The sequence below is a fragment of the Vulpes vulpes genome, chromosome 13, assembly GCF_048418805.1.
Source record: "Vulpes vulpes isolate BD-2025 chromosome 13, VulVul3, whole genome shotgun sequence".
NCBI lineage: Eukaryota > Metazoa > Chordata > Mammalia > Carnivora > Canidae > Vulpes > Vulpes vulpes.
In genome coordinates, this window is record NC_132792.1 from 15441752 (window position 1) to 15456783 (window position 15032).

The window sequence follows — 15032 nt, forward strand, 5'->3', positions numbered from 1 at the left end:
ATATATATATCACAGTTTTATCCATTCGTCTAGTGATAAACATTTGGATTATTTCCACCTCTTGCCTACTATGCATACAAGTTGTATTTGAGTGGGTTTTTTATTGTGTTTTTTTTTTCTTGCTCTTCAGATCTGTATACTGGATTACATGGTAATTCTGTTTTCCACAGTGGCTATACCATTTTAACTTTCCTACCAGCACAAAGGTTCTAATTTCTTTATATTCTCACCAGCACTTACTATTTCCTTTTTTTTCTTTCTTTCTTTCTTTCTTTCTTTCTTTCTTTCTTTCTTTCTTTCTTTTTCTTTCTTTCTTTCTTATTTCCTTTTATTCTTTCTTTTTTGGGGGGGGGGCATTAAAAATTTGTGTATAATAACCTGTTAACACTGAATGATACATATGTAGTATTGGTTTGTTTTGTTTTGTTTTTTTAAGATTTTTATTCATTTATTCATGAGAGAGTGAGAGAGAGAGGCAGAAACACAGGCTGAGGGAGAAGCAGGCTCCCTGCAAGGAGCCTGATGTGGGACTCAATCCTAGATCCTGGGATCACACCCTGGGCCAAAGGCAGACATTCAACCGCTGAGCCACCCAGGCATCCCCATAGTATTGTTTATACACATATATAATTCATGTGTTTTCTTTTTTAAGGTGCAAGAATTATTTATCCGTGATTATGGAGAAATTTTTAATGTCCAGTTACCTGGTAAAGAAGAACGAACAAAATTTTTTGAAGATTTAATTCTGAAGCAAGCTGCTAAGCCTCCTATATCAAAAAAGAAAGCAGGTTAGTTTCTCCATCAAAGTTTAACATATACTAATTTCAAGAAGGTGGGAATAAAATATTAATGGCATTATCGTCTTCTAATAACACAAACTCAAAAACCTCGATCATTAGGTTGATATCTCTACAGATTACAAGTCTCTATGCTTCCCATTAAAATAGACCAAAGATCGTAAAGCATACCAGATACCAGGGTGGCTGCTTCTCTCTCTTCCTATGTCTGCCTCCCTCTGTGTCTCTCATGAATGAATGAATGAATGAATGAATAATTGAAATCTTAAAAAAAAAAAAGATCTTAAAGCATACAAGGCCTTTCCTAGTGTAATCCTAGTCTATAGAATTTCAGCTGGAATTCATAATAAAGCCCCAGTCTGTCTTACCAAACCCATTTTTGGCACTTTTGTTCTCTTTTTCCCTCGTCTCTTTCCTTGCAAAACATTCTGTCATTACACTACTTGCAGCATATTTCATATTGCTTTTCATAATTTCATTCATGCTTGCTCCCTGTCAGCAATGCTTCTATCCTCATTGCCTATCTCTGCCTAAGGAACCAGTTGTCCTTCTACTATAACTCATTTTTTCCTCCTTCCACTGTACTTTTTTCATACTACTAATATGACATTACAATGATGTAATAATTGTCTCTTACTCCCTTAATAGATTGCCAGTTTATTGTAGCAGCACTTTCATACTTCTTTTTCTTGTCCTGAGTACTCAGTGCATCTCTGTTTAAACAAAATTAAACTTACTACATTTGAAATATGCCACAATTTGTTATTAGTTCAAAAATTAACTATTAAAAGCTTTTTTTAATAGAATATTCTTATATTGGAAAGAATACATTTTGAAAGTTTTGATAACCTCTCAAATGATCTTAAAATGGAACAGAGGGAATGATGTAGGAACTAATGTTACAAATTACAATTATTGCTAGAGGGGGAGGTAAGGATAGAGATTATGGTAGCACTTGAGTATTTCAAATCCTCTGATTGCCAGGAATATAAGGAGGATAACAGTTGAAAGCCTGGCCACTATGTTCACTGAATCATTTGTTATCCTTGATATGATAGAAGAGTAGTAACTAGTATCTTCTATTCATGTGAAGTTTTGCAGGCCTTGGAGGTACTCCCTGTAGCACCACCACCTGAGCCAAGACCACTGACAGCAGAAGAAGTGAAACGACTAGAAGAACAAGAAGAAGACACATTTAGAGAACTGAGGATTTTCTTGAGAAATGTTACACATAGGCTTGCTATTGACAAGCGATTCAGAGTATTTACTAAACCTGTTGACCCTGATGAGGTATTGATTTAATCTTTGGATCAAATGTGCTCTAAACTGTAATGAACTAGGGAATATTTGGGTAGTTTATGTGGTTCCTTGTCTACACTCTGAGCTTATTTTCTTTGTATAGAATATACAGAGTAGTGTCCTAAGCACATGGAGCTATGTAATGCATTTTCCTTTTCTCCAGAGAGTAGCCTGTTAACTTTATCTGCCCAACCCAAACATTCTAGATGTGATTTAAGAGTGACTTAATGCTACATAATATTATTGTGATCTACAGGATTTAGAGTGAGCTTGAGAGTGAAGTCTTAAGTTGACATTGAAAGATGAATGACATTTGGATAAGGGAAGAGGTATAAGATATTACTGGAGACAGGTGCCCAAGAACAAGAGTAAATATAAAACAAAGCCAGCTTTAAATAGAGTCAAAGGTTTCATATTAATACATTAGTACATCATTTCTTATATATTTATTCTCCCTCCCCTATATTGCCTGGCAGAGCAACTGGACTCAAATGTTTTTGATGTTCACAGTTAATTTAGTGATTTGGTCATTTGCTTGAATTTTAGGTTCCTGATTATGTCACTGTGATAAAGCAACCAATGGACCTTTCATCTGTAATCAGTAAAATTGATCTCCACAAGTATCTGACTGTGAAAGACTATTTGAGTGATATTGATCTAATCTGTAGTAATGCTTTAGAATACAATCCAGATAGAGATCCTGGAGGTGAGCATTAGTGGGTTTTTTTCCCCCAGGGGGGTGGAACAGGGGCTGCGAACATTTTAGTGAGGGTTGACTTCATACCAGATGATATAAACATTTTACCTTCACAGTGCCACTTACAAAGTGAGCATTACTCTCACTTTACAGTTAAGGAAAATGAAGTTAGGTTAAAAAACTTATTCACGGTCATACACCCAGGAAGTGGCAGAGGCAGAATTTGAATGTGGGTTTCTTTGTCTCCAAAATACCTCTATTAATTAAGAGTTTCATGGTGTATCTACTAACAAGACACAGAATTGCATAACAACTTAGCTTCTTTATCAGTGCTCTTTCTCCAAGTAGTAGAAACATTCTGTAGTAAGAAAGATCTGAAAGAATTTTCTTAGTTAGGACCATTATTATTTTTATTACAAAAGTAACATATATAATATTTGCTCATAATATATTTTTTAGACTTCCTTATTTTAGAGCAACCTGGGAGAAGGGCAGAATGAGAGGGAGACAAAGTCTCAAGTAGACTCTGTGTGGAGCATGGAGCCGGACGTGGGGCTCTGTCCCAGGACCTTGATATCATGACCCAAACCAAAACCAAGAGTTGGACATTTAACTGACTGAGACACTCCAACTTGCTAATAATAGCAAAACTAAGCCCCCTAAGTTTGCTATGATGATCACTTCATAATATATAAATGTCAAATCATTATGTTGTACACTTGAAATTAATACAATATTGTAAGTCAAGTACACTTAAATAAAAATTAAGTCCCTCATTTCCTCTCTCCAAAGGTGGACACTGTTAAGTTTGGAGATATCTTTTTAGACCTTTTCTAGACATATACCCATTCTGTCTACACCTACACAATCTATAAGTAAATTAAAAGTAAGGGATTTTTTTAACTTCATATATGTAATAATATATTCAACTTTCTACATATTTGATATAATCTTTACTCATATCCAGAAATATTCTTTCTTAGGCACTTCTTTTTCCTAGCTTCCTATTTTTGTTTTGTGGATAGTGTCCTTAACTTTCAGTGGATAATTTTTTTTTTAATAGTCCTGTTTGCTGTGTTACCTCTCTCCCCCAATACATTGGCTTTCTCTTTTCTTGGTAGTGTTTATAAATTAGACTGATTAGCATAGAGAACTACTGAGAGTTTCTTCAACAGTTGAAAAGCTCACTGTTCTTCCTCTCCCAGGCCTCTGCCCTCACCTCCCCAAGGCTTTTCCCTGTAGTTCACATCTGTAGGTAAGCACTGGGAACAGGCTACCAACCTGAGAACACTCCTTAATTGTAGAGTGAAGCATTACCCTGGAACCTGAGGACTTTTTCTGTATCCTTGCACTCATGCTGCTGCTACGTCTCCTTCTGTCCATTGTGACAATCTAAAATTACTTTAGACCAGTGGTATGCCTTTAGCAGGCAATCAGCATCTTCTAAGAGGATTATTAAGATGGAGCTTGCAAAGCCCCATTTCCATGGTTTCAGATTCTGTAGATGTAGGTTGGGACCTAAGAATTTAGATTTCTGACAAGTTTCCAGGTTACGTGATGCTACCCTACTCAGGGAACCAGTGCTTAGACTTTTGCCTCTGCTTTTCTTCAGGCCCAAATGCCATGTTAGAAATCCCCTGAAGAATCCTGATATTATAACTATTGTTGCCAACTCTAATCTAGGCATGAATATTGCAGCCTACCACCCTGTGAGGGAACTGATCTGATTGTTCAAGCAATTTTACATTTGCTTATTACTTGCTCTCTATCTCAAAGCATATTCCAGCTTATGGTGCTTGGATTCTGAGTAGAGGAGCTTTTCTAGTGTTTTCCTGTGTAAGGTTGCTATTTGTTTAGTTTCTCTGTCAATGCAGTACCAACTTCTCTTCTAAAATTCTTTAACATCTCTGGCTCACTAATGACATTAATAGCCTTCCTTGCTGTCTTTGTTGTTGTCATGTTGTTGTATAGTCCTGCTGTTGATTTTTTTTTTTTCCTGATATGTCAAGGGGAGCTAGATCTAGGACAGAGTAGTAAAATTGTTTGGGTTTAGTCTGCCATACTGAATTGGATGTCCAAAACATCCAATAACATCCAGAACAATTAATAGCAAAAACAGAACAATACAATTCCAGTAACATTTACTCTTCATGGTAAAAGTAAAAAAGGAATTTTAATGACTACAATCTTAGCCTAACATGTTGAGTTTATTTTTGGTAAATTATTAAAAGGAGATATTTTTAAATTGAATTCTTTATTCATTTCTCAGATCGTCTCATTAGGCATAGAGCCTGTGCTTTAAGAGATACTGCCTATGCAATAATTAAAGAAGAACTTGATGAAGACTTTGAGCAGCTTTGTGAAGAAATTCAGGAATCTAGAAAGAAGAGAGGTAGGAAAATGACTTGGCATCAGAAAAAGATGTTTCTGATGATGTTTCTGATGTTCTGATGTCATGTATTACTTATTCCTTTTAATTAACCCTTCATGTAATTTTGAAATTCGGACATTTGACTTGATATTCCATGTCTATTTATAAGGTTGTAGCTCCTCCAAATATGCCCCATCTTACTATCATGTGATGCCAAAGCAAAATTCCACCTCTGCTGGTGAAAAAAGATCAGATCCAGAGCAGAATGAAAAACTCAAGACACCTAGTACTCCTGTGGCTTGCAGTACTCCTGGTAAGTGCACTTGGGTAATTTTCACTTAGGACATTAGCCTTCACTTTCTGCTGATGCCATTCACTTTCTCCTTAGTTTTCTCTGTGTTGATGTGGTAAATTACCTTGATATTGTTAATAAATATTAAGGCAACTCTGCATTCTTAAAGTAAACCCAGGTTTATTTTTATTTTTTTATTTTATTTTTTTAATAATAAATTTATTTTTTATTGGTGTTCAATTTGGCAACATACAGAATAACACCCAGTGCTCATCCCATCAAGTGCCCCCCTCAGTGCCCGTCACCCATTCACCACCACCCCTAGTTCATTTCCCAGAGTTAGGAGTCTTCATGTTCTGTCTCCCTTTCTGATATTTCCTACCCATTTCTTCTCCTTTCCCTTCTATTCCCTTTCACTATTATTTATATTCCCCAAATGAATGAGACCATATAATTAAACCCAGGTTTATAATGACATACCAATTGCAGTCCCAGTTCACCTTCATCTAATTGCAGATTAACTCATTTGAAATTGATTTTCATTTCTATAAATTCTAGTCTATTTCCTGTTCCTTCTTATTCTTAGGGTATAACTCCAGGGGGTACTAACTTGGAGCCCATGGGTTTTCCCAAGGCCTCCTTTCCTTGGCAGGCTCTTAATTCCAGTTTTTGTTAAGCCCACGAATGTCCTGACTCTCCTCAGCACCTCAGACTGTGTTATTCATTTGTTTTCCCAGAGTCTGGTATCATAATTCCTCAGTGCCTTAATTAGATCTCAGATCTTTTTTTTTTTTTCTTTTAAGATTTTATTTATTTGTTCATGAGAGAGAGAGGCACAGGCAGAGGGAGAAGCAGGCTCCATGCTGGGAGCCTGACATGGGACTCAATACCGGGTCTCCAGGATCAGGCCCTGAGCTGAAGGCGGCGCTAAACCTCTGAGCTACCCGGGCTGCCCTGATCTCAGATGTTTTTAAACAGAATTTTTAAAACTCTGTTTGTGTATGTTTTGCTGGGATTGGAACATTCCTTTATTGTATTGCATGTTTGTCTCCTGGAGTAAATCACTTAAGATAGGTAGGGTAAGCCCTTCTTTGTAAAAATGTAAGGAGGCAATTAGAAAAGGGAGGATGAGAATAGCAAATGAGCAAGGAACCTGTACTAGCAGGTGTTCTTGGTCAAATCAGCTTTGAGCAAATGTGTGTGTGTGTGTGTGTGTGTGTGTGTGTGTGGAAATTGAGGACATGGAAAATGTCTCCTCTCAAACAGTCCATCCCTAGCTATATATCCAGCAGGACTGCATACATTGTGTTCACTGAAAGACATGTACAAGAATGTTCTTAGAACCAATATTTTAATAGCCCAAAACTGGGAACAACCCAAATGCCCACAACAACAGATTGGGAAAATATAGATTATTAAACAACAGTGAGAATGACTAAACACATGCAGCAGCCATATGAGTGAATCTCCCAAACAGAATATTACAGTGTAGTCATTCTGTATCTGGTCCAGGCAGAATGTTTCATCTATGGATAGCTTAGTTTCTTCATCTATAAAAGGATGTTGATAATGATAGCAAACCTGATCAGGGAAAGTGAAATTTCAGGGAGTCAGTACATACATAAAGAGCTTAGAAGAGTCCCCACTATGTGGTGAGCACTCAGTAAGTATAGGCCATTTTTAGCCTTACCCTTCCTCCAGTTCATTCCTTGTATTCCTGCCACAGTGATTGTTGAATTAGAGTCATCGGATGATTCATATCATTGCCCTCCTTAAAATTATTCAAGATAAAATTCAAACTCCTTAGAATGACACATTATTGCCTACTACTCTCTGCCTTCTCACAGTACTTTCTACCCTTGTTTCTGTGTTCAGCCATACAAAACTACAGCAGTTTCTCAAACTCTACCCTTTTATATCTCAGGAGGTATTTTCCCCCCAGTTACTTGGAAAATTGTCAAATGTCTTTTTATCGTTTTCTTAAATTTTTTGAAGCTCAGTTGAAGAGAAAAATCCGCAAAAAGTCAAAGTGGTACTTAGGCACCATAACAAAACGAAGGAGGATTTCACAGGTGAAAGATGAGAGCCAGAATACCACAGATGACAAAGTTGAGAGTGATACAGAAGAAAATCAAGATACAAGTGTAGACCACAATGAGACTGGAAACACAGGAGAGTCCTCAGTGGAAGAAAATGAGAAACACCAAAATGCCTCTGAAAGCAGAATAGAATTGAGGAATAATAATTCAAGTATTTGTGGTATTGAGAATGAGCTTGAAGAATCTGAGAAGACCACAGCATGCACAGAAGTGAGGAAAGATAAAATTGTTTGCAATGGAGATGCTTCTGGTTCTCAGATAATAGATATTTCTAATGAAAATGAAGCAAAGGGTAAGTCTCAAGCAATTTACTAATTTTAATTTTAAAAGATTTTTAAAAGATGTTTCGGGGCATCCTGACTCTTAGTTTAGGCTTAGATAATCTTAGGGTTGTGAGAGTGAGCCCTATATCAGGTTCCTCACTCAGCTCCGAGTCTGCTTGGGATTCTCTCCCTATTCCCCTCCTGCTCATTCTCCCTCCCCCCCATCTCTCTCTCTCTCAAATCTTTAAAAAGAGGTTTCACTCAAAGTTCTTAAATGACTAATTACTATCTCAGTTTATTCCTTTTTCTTGTCTTCCAGAATGTAGGTGTTAATTAGGAAAAATAGTATTATCTTAATAACTATTGAGCTTATAAATCACTGTTGTTAAAAGCACAGTGTGGCATCACTAGGCCTGGATTTGAGTGCTAGTCCACTACTCAGTAACTTGTGACCTTGGGCAAGGTCTTGACGAATCATTCTCTATTTTCTAACTTCTGCAAAATTGGGGTAGATAGTGGTCAGGTAATCAGATATTTTGAAACTTAAATAATCCATTTAAAGCATGTAGCAAAGTGCTTGGCTATACAGTTTTCAAAAACTGGCAGGATACCCTCTTCTTTTTTAAGCAAGATCAGCGATTCTCTGTAATTCTGGCTGAGTGGTATAGAACAAATGTTACTCCGATCATTGCTCTGTTTCTATTATACGTTAAGTCCAAGATTATTTATGATCCTTCTATCCATTCTAATGATCCTTCTCCCAAAGTTTGTCTTTTAGAATTGTCTTCTATCTGCATCTTTTTAGATCTTTAGCAGATTTGTTTGGGTTTTGGAAAAGTCAAGCATTATTTAGTCTTATAAAGCAAAAAGAGGGGTAACAATTAAAAATTTGTTTTGGTCAAAAACAAGTATTGACAGTGCTAATGAGACTGTTTTTTTTCAGTGGCTTATAGACTATAGGCAAATCTTTTTCAAGGACTTCCTCAAAATGAGTTCAAGTGTGTTTGAATAATCATAGCAGAATGAAAAAAAAAATCATAACAGAATGGACTAGGATATATAGTCTTTCCAATATGAGTATTTTAAATGTTAATCCTCTGGCTACATAATGTAGTATGTTTTCTTTAGGTTCAGAATTGTTTTATTTTTCCTTTATCATTATCTTTTTTTTATCATTATCTTTTTTTTTAAGGACACTATTTAATGGGGGACAGATATTTGTTTACATATCAGCATACTTCAGTTCTTACTTTGGCTCTTACAACAGTTAGGTACATTGACCTTAGAAGAGTCTCTTCACCACTCTTGGCCTTATTTTTCTTATCTACCAGCGGTGGATTATTCTACATCAGAGATAGGCAAACTTTTTCTGTAAAGGGACAGATAATAAAGATTTAGTGGTACAATCTCTGTCATAACTACTCAACCCTGTTAGAAAAGCCACATTGACACAGACATGTAAAATGGGCATGATTGTGTTCTAATAAGACTTCATGTATACCAGTAGGGCAGATTGGGCCTATGAGTGGTAGTTTGCAACTCCTAGATTATTGAGGTCCTTTCCAGCATTTTCATTCTATGAATCTCATGCTGAAGTAATCCTGTGCAAAGGATCCTGTTGAGGATCTTTTGAAATACTCCATTTAAGAAGTACTTCTTTTTTTTTTAAGAGTAGAAGTAGCAGCATCTTAATCTTACAGCAGACCCAATACGCCAGAGTTGGTGTTTGTTTTAGTCCTGCTATTTAATCTGCCTAATGTTTATTTTAATCGTAATGTCTGTGAACCAAATAATAGTTATTTAACTTTTCATTCTAGAAATGTGTATTCTGCGAATGACTCGAGCTAGACGTTCCCAAGTAGAGCAGCAGCAGCTGATCAGTGTTGAAAAGGCTTTAGCAATTCTTTCCCAGCCTACGCCCTCACTTGTTGTGGACCATGAGCGATTAAAAGTATGTAAATTGAAAAATAAATAAATAAATAAAATAAAAAAGAAATAAAAAATAAAAGTATGTGAATTGAAATCGTAATGCTTTTGCTATGCAGATTAGTAACATAACCCACCAAAACTGGACTTGTGATAGTACATTGTGTCATTTTGACATGGAATAAATAATCTTTTTTGAAAAGTTGAACTTGGTATAGAATAACTTTCATAAAAGCAGTGTTTGGAGATGGCTAATGTGTTGATATTCTGGTTTTTAACATACTTGTCTGCATTATTGATCCTATGTATTGGTTTTTTTTTTTTTTTTTTTTTTTTTTTTTTTTTTTTAAGATTGATTTATTTGTTTTAGAGAGTGAGCAAACATAGTGGGGAGGGAGAGAGAGATCACAAGCAGACTCCTTATTGAGCATGGAGCCTGGTGGCATAGGGCTCAGTCTCAGGACCTATGAGATCATGACTTGAGTCAAAACCAAGAGTTGGACACTAAACTGATTGAACTACCCAGGCTCCCATATACATTATTTTTTAACCATTACCAGTAACCATTTTTAGTTGGTTTTTACTCAACCATAATGGCATTTTTTTTGTTGTTGTTAACTGAGAGGTAATGGCATATATTCCCATAGGACCAGGTTGAAGAGTCACAGAAATCTAGTGAGTCCATTTCAATCATTAAACACTGAGTAAATGGAAAAGTCTTTTATAAGAAAAAGAACGGGCACCTGGATGGCACAATTGGTTAAGTATCCTACTCTTGGTTTTGGCTCAGGTCATGATCTCAGGGTTGTGAGATCAAGCTCCATGTCAAGTTTCACATAGGCTTTGTGCTCAGTGGGGAGTCTGCTTAAGATTTTCTCTCCCTCTCCTTCTGCCCCCCACTCACTCGTGTTCTCTCTCTAAAATAGATAACTAAATCTTAAAAATAATTGAAGTAGTGAAGTGGTTCATTTTTTATGTACTGTCTCTTTTTTTTTCCACATTACAATGTACCTGCAGTGCCATAAAATACCCTGCAAAAAAAATGTTGCTTTTCTCCTTATTAATCTACTCTGAGATTATATTTAATTTGTCTATAGAGATTTATGGCTAAAATTGAAATTGGCCACCTCCTCAGCTATAGTTTTTAGGTTGAGAGTTACCCAGGCAAAGATAAGGATCATAGAATGATGGTTAACTACTGCTAAATATCAGAGCCATTATCAGAGGTCACCATGTCTCATCAGATAATTAGGTGTGCCCTCTCTCTGGTTTATATGCTAAAAATTCCCAAAATCTACAGAATATCTCACAGAATTTATCTCTCACATGTGTAAACACTCATGTTTTCTTTTAGAATCTTTTGAAGACTGTTGTTAAAAAAAGTCAAGAATACAATATTTTTCAGTTGGAAAATTTATATGCAGTAATCAGCCAGTGTATTTATCAGCATCGCATGGACTATGACAAAACAAGACTTATTCAGGTAAACTAATCTATATAAGAAATTAATAAGATTATAAGAATTTTTAAAGACTATTTTTTAATATAAAGACTAGGAATTATTTGTAGATACAGCTAAGTTCTGTACTTCTAAAAATCGAGTTTGGTGTTTCTTCAATAAACATTGGAACTATAGTATCAGACTATAAAAAAATCTCTATATTGTGTATGTATTAATGAAGAGCTCCTTTTTAAGATATACTTAAGACAGACCCATGTGTCTTTACTTAATCTTGCTGTATAGTGGGCATTAGTACTAAGATATTGGATGATAACAGTATAATAATAGATCTTATTTCTAGTACCTGCTAGTATATAATATACATAGTAATTAATATACCTACTAAGAGTACTATGGTACCTACACAGTATATATGTATATAATATTAGTACCTACAAATTACAAAATATTAATATCTAAAAATACACCAGTGACTTGATTATAATAACTACTTGAACTTAACATAAGATGAACGCATCTCAGACTCATTTCAAGAGGATTTAAAATAATGAAGTCCCATTGGTGGTATCAATTTTATGTAACAGTCATAAATACTAAACTAAATTTCTGTTTTCACTCTCAGATATATAAATGAGTTAATAATACTCTTGAGTTTGACTTTAAAAAAATAGTAATAGAGTCATGTTTCTTCAACTTTTTTCATCCTGAAAGTTACTATTTTTCCTTTGTACCCTTTATCTAGAAAATGGAGCAAGAGGTAGAAAACTTCAGTTGTTCCAGATCATGATGTCATGGTATCAAATGTTCTTTATATTTAGTTGCTATTTAATTTACCTTTGTTATGTTCGTAGAACTGATGCAAGACAAAAATCCTGCATCTTTAAGAAAAAGATTAAAATAGTAAATAAAAATATTTAAATTTTCTTGGTATTTATGTACATGTGTAAGATAAATTACAGAGATAACTAATAAATATTGGAACTTTGAACAGGGCACTGTAGTGATAGTAATTCTGTAGCATATTAATAGTTGAAGTATGGCCAACTCTTAAAAGTTATTTTGATAACTAATGTTTTATGGCACGTAAGAGTAATTAGTGACATTGACATCCTTTTTGTTTTAAGCACTTTTAAGGCTTTTCCTTCCTAAAAATAGTTTCATGTATTGGACTAGAAATTTACTTAGCCATTGTATCTTTGTGTCTTTGTCACCCTTTTTGTTCTCCTTTTTTTCAGTGCCCATCTCCCATTTGCCTTGAGCTTTCTTTCTCTGTTTACTTAAAAGCTAGGGTTCAAGTCATACTTTGTGGAAAGGCCCCCCCCAGAACAGTTTCTGTACTTGAATGTCAAAATTTACATAAACATTTTTATAATTCTCATTTGGATTAATAAAGATTTTAAATATATTTTGGTTTATTTTTATGATTATACACACAGCAAATGTATTAATAACTAGTTTGTTAAATATCTTTAATAGCACAAAAATTTTATATTTGAAAATGCTTTATATCCTTCTAAATTTGTGTTTAGGTTATATACTGTAGATAGCTTTTATATACAATTATATAAATATAAATACTATAAATTTTGTATTAATGATATCAAAAATACATTTCTTTCTTAAAGCAATAAAACTGTTCACTGCCATGCATATTCTCTTGTGTTGTTTTTTTTACAGAGACATTCTAATATTAGTTTGTAAAATAGTTGGAAACTTTTTTCAAGGGGCATAGGAGATAATGATCTCATATGAGAGATTCTGGATTTTGAAACAGTTTCGAGAAAAAAAAATTTTTAATAAAACAGTTACAGAATTGAGTTACCTTTTGTTGATTTATGTGGATATTTTATTTAAAGCCTTATAAAACCTAATAATTTAGATACCTTAATAAATAGATACCCACTTATGTAATGCATAAAGCAGTGCCAGTCACTGAAAAAATTTTAAGTAGTGTATTTCTACCTTTATGTATACACACATACTCATTCTTTATTGAAGATTATTATAACTTACTCCAGATACATCTTTTGTGGGGTTTTTTAAGGTTTTTAAGATTTTATTTATTTATTCATGTGAGGCAGAGACATAGGCAGAAGAAAAAACAGGCTCCCCAGGCGTCCCTCCAGATACATCTTTTATAACTAGGATTTCATTTTGTATGTATAGCTTCTGTAATAAATTTTAAAAGTAAAAAATGCTTCTCAAACTTTTCTATTTTTTAATTATTCTAAAGCATACTAAAGATAATCTAATGCAAAACAAGTACAAAATCTGTTTTATTACTGTGTATGGTTTAAAATACTGTTGACACTTGAATCTTGATATGGTATATGTTCATTAGCTACAAAGATGAATGTGCTCCCTGTCCTTTTCATGATGTACTGTCTGCAGACATGGGAAGTAATAGATCTACATTTTCTATGTAGACTCACAAAATCATGCTGAAATTGCAAGCCTAGAATGTTTATCATTTGTTGCTTAAAATACAATCAGTCTATAGTAATTAGGGCAAGAAAAAGAAATAGAAGACACCCAAATTGGAAATGATTAAAGTTATTCACAAATGGCATGATTTTATATGTACAAAATCCTAAAGAATTCACAAAATATCTATTAGAACTAATAAATTCAGCAAAATGGCAGGATAGGGGCACCTGGGTGGCTCAGTGGTTGAGCCTCTGCCTTTGGCTCAGGTCATGATCCTGGGGTTCTGAGATTGAGTCCCTGCAAGAGCCTCCTCGCAGAGAGCCTGCTTCTCTCTCTACCTGTGTCTTTGCCTCTCTCTGTCTCACATTCAGTCATTTCATAAATAAATAAATAAATAAATAAATAAATAAATAAATAAATAAATAAAATAAATCCATAAATAAATTCATCCAACCACATTGGAATACCATTTCTCACCTAGACTAAAGGTTTAAAAATAAGGTTGATGGGATGCCTTGATGGCTCAGTGGTTGAGCGGCTGCCTTTGGCTCAGGGCATGATCCCAGGGTCCTGGGATCGAGTCCCTCCCTCATCAGGCTCCCCATAGGGAGCCTGCTTCTCTCTCTGCCAGTCTCTGCCCCTCTTTCTGCCCCTCATGAATAATACATAAAATCTTAAAAAAAAAAAAAAAGTGGCAGGATAGAAGATCATTAAAATCATTTGTATTTCTATACACTAGCAATGAACATTTATAAGAGCATCTTAGATAATAAAACATCTTAGAGTAAATTTAACCAAGGAAGTACAAGACTCTCTACACTGATTAAGACTTGGGGATCCCTGGATGGCTCAGCGGTATGGCACCTGCCTTCGGCCCAGGGTGTGATCAGGGACCCAGGATCGAGTCCCACATTGGGCTCCCTGTGTGGAGCCTGCTTCTCCCTCTGCCTGTGTCTCTGCCTCTCTCTGTCTATCATGAATAAATAGATAAAATCTTTAAAAAAATATATTGGAAAAAATTAAGACCTAAATAAATGAGAAGATATCCTATATTCACATATTGGAAGACTTAATGTCAAAGTGGCAATATTCACTGAAGCAATCTACAGATTGAGTATAATACCTATCAAAATCCCACTGGCTTTGTTTGCAGAAATGGGAAAGTCTATCCTAAATTCATAATGGAATTGCAAGGGACCCTGAATAGCCAAAACAATCTTGAAAAAAGAGAAACTTGGAAGACCCCTACTTCCCAATTTCAAAAGTAAAATTACATCAGTAAGACAGTATGGCATTGGCATAGAGGATAGATACAAGATCAATAAAATAGAATTGAGAGTCAACAAATAATCCATTAATCTATGGTCAGTTGATTTTTGAAAATGATGTCCAAGATCCT

General features: G+C 34.9%; 1 protein-coding gene across 2 annotated transcripts in view; it reads left to right on the forward strand.

Moving 5' to 3' along the window:
* ATAD2 (ATPase family AAA domain containing 2) overlaps positions 1-12856 on the forward strand; it is a 62726-nt gene extending 49870 nt beyond the window's left edge. For both annotated transcript variants that reach the window (XM_025993413.2, XM_072733978.1), the window contains 9 exons: positions 653-788; positions 1891-2087; positions 2643-2802; positions 5063-5185; positions 5334-5477; positions 7452-7847; positions 9636-9769; positions 11099-11227; positions 11949-12856. In XM_025993413.2, the coding sequence (XP_025849198.1) occupies positions 653-788; positions 1891-2087; positions 2643-2802; positions 5063-5185; positions 5334-5477; positions 7452-7847; positions 9636-9769; positions 11099-11227; positions 11949-11993 (1464 nt within the window). In that variant the 3' untranslated portion in view covers positions 11994-12856. The remainder of the gene's footprint in view (positions 1-652; positions 789-1890; positions 2088-2642; positions 2803-5062; positions 5186-5333; positions 5478-7451; positions 7848-9635; positions 9770-11098; positions 11228-11948) is intronic.
* Positions 12857-15032: the final 2176 nt, after the last annotated feature.